Source organism: Solanum verrucosum, unplaced genomic scaffold (genome assembly GCF_900185275.1).
Source record: "Solanum verrucosum unplaced genomic scaffold, falcon-dt-bn FXZP01000093.1, whole genome shotgun sequence".
In the NCBI taxonomy this organism is placed as follows: domain Eukaryota; kingdom Viridiplantae; phylum Streptophyta; class Magnoliopsida; order Solanales; family Solanaceae; genus Solanum; species Solanum verrucosum.
The window spans coordinates 49,763-59,553 of NW_026020065.1; the positions used below are offsets into that span (position 1 = coordinate 49,763).

Below are 9,791 nucleotides of genomic sequence, written 5' to 3' on the forward strand. Positions count from 1 at the left end.
TTAAGAAGCCGCGGCGGCCGCGGCAGGAGCAGGAGCATCAGCAGCAGCTGAACAAACAGCTGGAATTTGTTTGCCCTTAAAATTTGGCTTAATATTTTCACAACTTGATTTTGCTGGTCCTTCTTTACCACTATATGAGATGTCAATGTCTCCAACTTCAACACCTTCACATGGTGAGCCTTTGCTACAAAGTAGTGTGACTGCATTTTGAGTTCTTGATGTACCTTTTATGTTTTGGATAGACACCTTGCTAATCTTCACTTGTGAAGGCAACTACAAAAAAAAATAAAAAAATATTAGATTAGGATCGTGAAATATCGATGTATAAAAATTATTGTTATACGTGTGATCAGGATGTATAAGTAATTAAGATTGTGCATAATAGATTTGGCGTGCGTATGTGCATAGTGGGTGAGTGGGTGGGGCAACTTTTGAAATCGGTGATCTGATGTTGGAAAGTGATTTAACTCTTAAATATAGGGCGAGATAAAAGTGGTTATTTTTTGAAAATTAGCTAGATAAAGTGGTCAACTCTATTTATCATACGGTGATAAGAAAAAAAGAAGAAGAAAACCTTAGTGTAATGATAAAAAAAAACTTATCGATATGTGACTAGAAGACCAGGACGAAACCCATGGAAATATAGTCCTTTTGTAATAAAATGCAAGTAAAACCATGCACAATAGATTCAATGTGATTCATTGGGCCACATTTTAAAAACTTTAGGCCAATGGTCTAATTTTTAAGAAGTTTTCAAATTGGCTAGTTTTTAAATACAAAGCAACAAAAACGGTCTAATACATAAATATGCCCTTTAACTTGGCCTCATTTCACATTTATGCCCTCCAACTTTGGGTGTCCACAAGTAGATACTTAAACTTGTATAAAATTGAATAAATAGACACAAACGTCCTACATGGCATCCTATATGGAAATTTGTGTCCTACGTGGTGTCCTCCGTGTACTGTGATATGTAGGACTCATGTGTCTATTTGTTCAACTTTGTACAAGTTTAAGATCCTATTTGTGCACACTAAAAGTTGGAGGGCATACATGTAAATGAGGCTAAGTTAAATGGTATATTTATGTATTATGCCCAACAAAAAGTGGTTATTTTTGTAAAAGTATCCATGTAAAACACTTAGTATGCGATGGAGCGATACTTAAAAGAATGTAAAGATCTCAACCATCTGAACTACTAATAATTATAAAAGTGCACGTACGTATGTACGATCGAGCGATATATACTTACATCTTTGTTGCATTTTCCACTTGGACAATAAACTTGATCAATGACAATAGGATTGCTAACATTTTGCACAATGATATCTTCAAAATGTATATCAGATACAACACCAGGATGAGAAGCAGGCCATGTCTTGATCCTAACACCATTATCAGTGCTAGTAAAAGTGCAATTTTTAACAAAAACACCAACAACTGGCTTTTCACCAGGATTTCCACCAAGGCTACCAACACTAATACCATGACCAGGTCCACAAGTGACTTTAGTGATGTAAAGTTGTTCCGTTTCATCGCCAATGGAGATGCAATCATCTCCCGTGGAGAAAGCAGACTCTGTGATATTCACAGAGCTTGCTCTCGCCACGTGGATCCCATCAGTGTTCGGGCTATTAGCCGGAGCACTGACGTTGAAGTTAATGAAAGTTAAGTTCTTGCATTGGTTAACATTCACATGGAATGATTTGCTATCCAATGTTGTTATGTCCTTGATTATGGAATTTGTGAGGGAGTTGAAGCTCAAATTCTACACCCAAAAAAAAAAAACAAATAGAGTTAGTTAGTGCGTGTTTGATCGTGAAAATATTTTTTGACTAATTAATCAAATCTGCTATAAAAGAGTAATATGTCAAAGTAGAGATAGTCGCATAATGTCATTGATTATATCTCATATACAAGCTGCATACTCTTTGCAAATTAATTAATAATATTTGATTGTTTGACTGTACTTTTTCTTTAAAAAGAAACATGTATATAATTAAATGAGTTTATTTTTATAAAATAAAAGGTTTAGGGTAAATTTGAAAACGAAAAAATTCTAGTTGTATTCAGAATTTTCATGGTCAAACGCTGATTTCTGAGTAAAGTAAAAAAGATTTTCAGAAAAAAAGTAGTCAAATAGAAACTGTTACTCTTTTCAAATGTTTTTTTTCCGATCAGATGAAATAGATTTTGAAAGTTTGATCAAACAGAAACATCTGGACTTACATTGGGAAGCTTGGTGCACTTTTTGGACTGTTTGCATTCCCATGCAGCTTTACCTTGACCATCAAGTGTTCCACCACCAGACATTGTGAAGAAATCAAGTTTGTTGACTGTTAACCATTCACCAACCTTGATTGCATTAGGGTCTGAAGGAGCTTTCAAAATGGCTTGAATTTGAAGTTCAATAGGGCCTTTGCATGGTCCTTCTAATTTCACTTGGTTCATTTGGAATGTTCCTTTTGGGATCACTATTGTACTTGGACTTGTTGATGCACATGCCTCTTTAAAAGCTTTCCCCACAGCCTAAACATTATAATAATAAAAAATTTCATCACCAAAAAATGAAAAAAAGATGAAGATAGAATATATTGTATAGTTAGTTTTGAAGATATTGTAAGGTGCTAGCTTTGTTTTTTCTTCTTATATTGATGTGGTGTTGATCAACTTGTGTGTAATTTGATTATGTCATATAACATTTGCATGCTATATTTCACCAGTACAGATGTTGAATAACTCTGTCATTCAAGACTTAGGCATATAAATTCTGTAATTTGATTGTAAACTTAATCTTACATGATTTTAATTCACTTCATAATCACTAGACTTTGATCGTGACCGAGTCAAATAAATTAATAAAGGGGTTCAAAAAATATTACATTTGAGATTTGAACCTATGACCTAAAGAAAATTTTGAATTCCGTTTGCAACTACACTATCTTCTTTTTATATATGTAACTGACATTCAACGATTTATAATCAGTTTTGTCTTATTTATGCATTATAATTTTCAAATGAATGATATTCAACTAAATCTGTTTTCGTACACGTAACTCCGCCCTTGGCTAGGCCACATCCTTCGGTGTAATAACGTACTTATTTTATTCATCATTTAAAAACAAAATGGTTTTTTTTTTTTAAGTAGGTATATAGTAGGTTGAAATCAACAAAATAATGAGAGAAAAAAAATGCATGACTTACCTCACTAATGTCAGCATTGGCATTGGCACCATATTTAGTTATATCAAAAGTTGCATTTTGAGATTCTCCAAGATGTGCTAGAAATAACACACCCAACCCAAAATAAACCAACTTTAATTTCATATCCATTTTTTTTTTTTGAGGTTTTTTTTTTTTTTTTTTTTTTTTTTTGAAGTTTTTTGGGGTAGTATATACTTCAATTTATGAATTTGTAAAGTGAATGTTGAAGCCTTTTTATAGTGTAAAAAAATTGGCACAATTGAAACATTCCACCTATTTTAAACCATAGATTGAGTTGCGGAGAAGAAGTTGGAAATTAGTTGTACATGGTCTATTTTTAAAAAAAAAATTGGGGGTAGGACAAGAGCGGATTTAGAGGGTAGCGAGGGGTTCTTGAACATTTTCGATAAAAAATTACATGATATATATAAGATATTTTTAAAATTTTATGTATGTATAAAGATTTTGAAGGTCTTGGTCGATTTAGTGGTTGAGGTGATCAAGTTCAAATTCCTCACATATATTTTTGTTTTTCCGAACTCCCTTAGTGAAAATCTTGGATCTGCCATAAGTGTAGAGATAGGGGCAGTGGCGGAGTCACACACCCCTTCGTCGAAAAACTACATTGTTATATAAATATATATATATATATATATATATATATATATATATATATATATAACACTCTTTAGCTTCTAAGTGATTTGACTTCTTCATGTTTTGACACACGTTGGTCGAAATTTGACTCCACCACTGAATAGGGGTAGGGATAGGGGAACAGAGAGGGGATAATATGATGGGGAATCAAACTCTCACCAACTAAGTGCATGAGAGTTCATGTAACCAACTAAGATACTACGATTCTCCACTTTCCCGTTTTACTTGATTTAGAATTGCAATAAAAATTAATTTTTTGCGTATTATTTTGGGAATATGAAATAACTATTTCTTGAAATTTCCTAGTAAGTTGCATTCAGAGCGCATATCACACAAGTCAATCTCGTTAAGTCTTTGTGAGATATTTGGATTTCTTGTCCTCCTTTGAGACACGACAGTCTATAAACTTATGTCCATTTTTTCCACAGTTATAACAATTGTCCTTGAACTTCTTCTTGTTTGGAAAATTCTAGTAGTCTAGAGTTTTATTTAAGTCTACATCTTCACTTTTGTATTTCTTTTTAAGAATATCCTTCAATTTTTTTAAAAATACAAACATTATTGTGGAAGTTATACAAATAATAATCTTACCAAAAAAAATAAAAATTAGAGTATTTCTAAGCCTCTGTCGATTTTATGTCAACAATGTGTATTGAAACTTTGGGTTGGTTTTATTATATACCTATTTGGGACTTGTTGGGATGGTAGGGGGGTCAACTGTTTTTTTAAAAATGATTTAACTGATCGAATTGAACTGTATCAAATAAAATTGATATTTTTTATATAAATTTATAATTGTACCGAATAATTAGGAAGGTTTTTTATTTTATAAAAATTAATTGAAATAATATATGTATAAAATATATATTACACATTATGCTTAAAAATAATAATTTTTTTGCTTTAGACCCAGGATAATGGAAGCGATAACATAATTAACACTCAAAGTTCTAACACTTGAAATTTTTATAGATTTAGGAGTGTGCATTCGATTTTTCGATTTAGGTTAGTATTATTTGTTCCGATTTTTTATTTTGAAAAAGTATAATCCAATCCAAACTCAAATAAATTTGATTTAGTTTGGCGTTTTTCAATTCGTTTTTTCGGTCATGTCAATAATCAATAATATAATCAAAGTTATATTTTGCATGTTGAAAAAAATATAAATATACAAGAAGAAATAATAATATTGAATCTCTCAAATATATCTAATATAAATCAAAACTAAAACTTAAAATACAATACTTAAAAATAGATCAATAGATGTCCAAACATAAAATATAAACTAAATTATATTAAAAGATAATAATTAAAAAGGGACAAACGTGGTTAATTTCAACTTTAATTCTAAACCTATATATATATATATATATACACACACACCTATACAAGATTTGAACCTGTATATTTGTTGTCATTCATTTTTACATGATGTTGTACTTTTATTATAAACGGAAAAGGCTTTAAACATGTTATCGAATTATGAAAAAAGACTCATCTATGCAATCCGTTAAAAGTTTGGCTCATTTTTATCGGTTCATTCATCCTATTATTTGTTAACTGAAATGTCATTTCCGTTAAAAGGCTCTAGTATCGCAACGAGTTCTTTCTCCTTGATTTGGTTCAAAGTACTTGTTAGCCAACCACTCAAATTCATTCTCAAATCATAAATTTATAGATTTAAATGATACTTACAAAATTGATTTAGTAAATTGAGTAAGAAAAAACGGAAAAGGGTCAAAAATACTCTTAAATTATCCGAAATAGATCATATTTACCCTTAAACTATATTTCGACTCAAAACTACCCTTCCCGTCAAACTATTGGGTCAAAAGTGTCCTTCTTAATAACAGAAGTTGCTAAATGCCACATGGATGCCATGTGGATGCCACATTGCACGCCAATAGGGTTTCACTGCCACATAGACTAAACGGAAAAGGGTCAAAAATATCATTAAACTATTCGAAATAACTCATATTTACCCTTAAACTATATTTCGACTCAAAACTACCCTTCCCATCAAACTATTGGATCAAAAGTACCCTTCTTATTGACGGAAGTTGTTAAATGTCATGTGGATGCCACATTGCATGCCAATAGGGTTCCATTGCCACATAGACTAAATTCCTAAATCCTAATTACTCTCCCCCCCCCCCCTCATTCATTATTTTCCATAAACGATTTCACCCCTTTTCCCTCATTTCGCAGCTAGGGTTTCACAGTTTTCTTCGTGGCTGGGTTTCAAAGTGGATATTTGTGGTTGTAGGTTAGTAAATCTTTTTTCTTATTTTATTATGTTTACGATTTCAAAGCATGATAGTTATGATTTCACAACTTTCCCCTCATTTCGTGGCTAGGGTTTCATAACTTTCCTCGGGGCTGAGTTTCAAAGTGGATATTCGTAGTTGTAGGTTAGTAAAAAAAATTTCTTATTTCAGTATGTTTGTGATTTCAAAGCATGATAGTTAGGATTTCACAACTTTTCCCTCATTTCGTGGCTAGGGTTTCATAGCTTTCTTCGGAGCTGGGTTTCAAAGTGGATATTCGTGGTTGTAAACATAATAAAATAAGAAAAAAGATTTACTAACCTACAACCACGAATATCCACTTTAAAATCCAACGACGAAGAAAACTGTGAAACCCTAGCTGCGAAATGAAGGAGGATTGGTGAACTTGTTTCCGGAAAATAATGAAATGAGGGGAAAAAAGTAATCAAAATTTAGTGATTTAGTCTATGTGGCAGTGGAACCCTATTGGCGTGCAATGTGGCATCTACATGGAATTCACATGGCATTTAACAACTTCCGTTAATAAGAAGGGCACTTTTGACCTAATAGTTTGACGAAAATGGTAGCTTTGAGCCGAAATATAGTTTAAGGGTAAATATGAGCTATTTCAAATAGTTTGAGGGTATTTTTGACCCTTTTCCTTTTAGTCTATGAAGCAGTGGAATCCTATTGGCGTGCTGGCATCCACATGGCATTTAACAACTTCCGTTAATAAGAAGGGCACTTTTGACCTAATAGTTTGACGGAAATGGTAGTTTTAAGCCGAAATATAGTTTAGGGATAAATATGAGCTATTTCGGATAGTTTGAGGGTATTTTTAACCATTTTTCGAAGAAAAAATTGTAAGTTCAACGATCATATGAAAAAAAAAAAAAAACTTGAACTTACAATAGAACTCAAAAATAAAATCAATTAAGAAGACAAAGAAGGAGTAGGAGCAGCGGGAGCAGAAGCAGGGGAAAAAGCAAAGGCAGAGCAAACAGCTGGACTCTGTTTTCCCTTAAAATTTGGCTTAATATTTTCACAACTTGATTTTGCTGGTCCTTCTTTACCACTATATGAAATGTCAATGTCTCCAACTTCAACACCTTCACATGGTGAGCCTTTGCTACAAAGTAGTGATACTACACTTTGAGTTCTTGATGTACCCTTTATGTTTAGGAATGTCACCTTGCTAATCTTCACTTGTGAAGGCAACTGCAAAAGACACGATAAAGAATGATAAGTTGGATGCATGAAAGTTTAGCGTAACGATAGAAATTCAAAGTCGTTGTTGGTATGTATGACTAGGAAGTCACCATACAAGGGATGGAAATCGCCTTTTGTAAAGGTAAGTAAGATTGTGGACAATAGATTCAATGTGAGGGAGATCAGATAACTAGGATAAAACACTTTCTATTATGAGGTTATCTATTTTTGGTGCTGTAAAGATATGACACTTGGGCCTAACTCAACCTCAAAAGCTAGCTCTTGAGGGGAGGTTTGTCCAAGTTCATATAAGGAGACCAAATTTTCATCCCTCTACCGATGTGGAACTTAATAACACTCCCCGCACGCCCAAACCTCAACTGGAGAGTGAACACTTCTAAATGGGGGCCCAATATCAGTGAACAACAAATCAGGATGGGCCTGACTCTAATACCATGTGCAACATCTATGCATGACAAAAAAAAGAACGATGAAAGACATGAAAACGTGATACTTATATCTTTGTTGCATTTGCCACTTGGGCAATAAACTTGATCAATGATAACAGGGTTGCTAACATTTTGCACAATGATATCTTCAAAATGTATGTCAGAGACAACACCAGGATGAGAAGCAGGCCATATTTTAATCCTAACACCATTATCAGTGCTAATGAAAAAGCAATTCTTAACAAACACACCAATAACTGGCTTTTCATCAAGGTTGCCACCAAGGCTACCAACACTAATACCATGACCAGGTCCACAAGTGACTTTAGTGATGTAAAGTTGTTCTGTTTCATCGCCAATGGAGATACAATCATCACCAGTAGCAAAGTTAGAGTCTGTCACATTCACGGAGCTTGATCTTGAGATGTGGATGCCATTAGTGTTGGGGCTACTAGCTGGAGCACTGACGTTGAACTGGAGAAACGTTAATTCTTGCATTGGTTCACGTTAACGTGGAATGATTTGTTGTCCAATGTTGTTATGCCCTTGATTATGGAATTTGTGAGGGAGTTGAAGCTCAAATTCTACACCATATGCAAATATAAGAAAGAAAAAAAGTACATTTATCAGAGTCAGCAGATTTTGAAAGTTTGACCAAACAGAAACGTCTTATGACTTACATTGGAAAGCTTGGTGCACTTTTTGGACTCTCTGCATTCCCATACAGCTTTACCTTGACCATCAAGTATTCCACCACCAAATATTGTGAAGAAATCAAGTTTGTTGATTGTTAACCATTCACCAGTCTTGATTTGGCTTGGGTCTGAAAGAGCTTTCAAAGTGGCTTGGATTTGAAGTTCAATAGGTCCTTTTCACGGGCCTTCTAGTTTCACTTGGTTCATTTGGAATGCTCCCTTTGGGATCACAATGGTGCTTGGGCTTGTTGATTGACATGCCTCTTTAAAAGCTTTGCCCACAGCCTAAACAATAACAAAGTAGAAAAAGAATTGCAATTAGTTTTGAAGATATATATAATGTGCTTTTTTTGGTCTTTTGGTTTTGTTTCAATGACAAGTGGTGTACGATCAGCTTGTACGCATTTTGATTATTTCACATGCATATGTTACATTTCATCAGTAATACAAGAGTAACTATGTTCTTCAAGATTTAGACAAATAAGAAGAAAATATCTAATATTTTTTTTCTTTTTGATTTCCTAACCTAATGCCCAATATGGCTCGACTTATCCAGATTCGCGTCAGAAATTACAGTTCTCACTTTAAGGATTAAAATACTTTGTAGCAAAGGTATAACTCCATATTTCTATTGTAATTTGAATGTAAATTCAGACGTGTTCTATGTTTTTAACTCCATTTTCCACTAAACACAACAATGACGAAGTTAAGAATTTCAACAAATCTTGAACCCCTTTGCATTTCCACTAGAATCTTTTATTCAACTATTCATGTGTATGCAAATGAATTAATTTTCATCTCTTATGATTTTTGGATGAAAGAAATTCAATTGAACCGCCTTATTATATCCATCTAGCTCTGCCCCTATCTAGGTCACACCCTTCGGTGCGATACATGTTTTCACTTGAGTGAAAGTATTTAAAAATGCATGACTTACCTCACTAATATCAGCATTGGCATTGGCACCATATTTTGTTATATCAAAAGTTAGCATTTTGAGATTCACCAATTTGTGCTAGAAGTAACACACCTAATGCAATATGAACCAACTTGAATTTCAAATCCATCTTTTAAAACCCCTCCAACTTTTTTTTTTGTTTTTTAGTTTTTGGGGTGGTATATATACTTCAATGTCTTCTATGAATTTGTATTATGAATGTTGAAGCCTACTTATAGTGTAATTTTTTTTTGGCACGATTGAAACTTTCCACCTATTTTAAACCATTGATTGAGTTGCGGAGAAGAAATTGGAAATAATAAGTTCTACACGGCACATCTTTTTTTTTTGTTTTAACTTGGTCTATTTTTTT

The 9,791-nt window shown here is 33.3% G+C and overlaps 2 protein-coding genes across 2 annotated transcripts; both read right to left on the reverse strand.

Annotated features, from left to right (window-relative positions):
• On the reverse strand, positions 1-3,348 carry LOC125823566 (polygalacturonase). The gene is made up of 4 exons (XM_049502925.1): positions 3,205-3,348; positions 2,230-2,529; positions 1,253-1,768; positions 1-273 (listed from the first exon to the last, which is right to left on the reverse strand). The coding sequence occupies exons 1-4, from the start codon at positions 3,331-3,333 to the stop codon at positions 1-3; spliced, it is 1,218 nt and encodes a 405-aa protein (XP_049358882.1). The 5' UTR covers positions 3,334-3,348.
• Positions 3,349-7,061: 3,713 nt separating this feature from the next.
• Positions 7,062-8,284, reverse strand: LOC125823567 (polygalacturonase-like). Its single transcript, XM_049502926.1, has 3 exons — positions 7,889-8,284; positions 7,713-7,784; positions 7,062-7,346 (listed from the first exon to the last, which is right to left on the reverse strand). The coding sequence occupies exons 1-3, from the start codon at positions 8,282-8,284 to the stop codon at positions 7,062-7,064; spliced, it is 753 nt and encodes a 250-aa protein (XP_049358883.1).
• Positions 8,285-9,791: the final 1,507 nt, after the last annotated feature.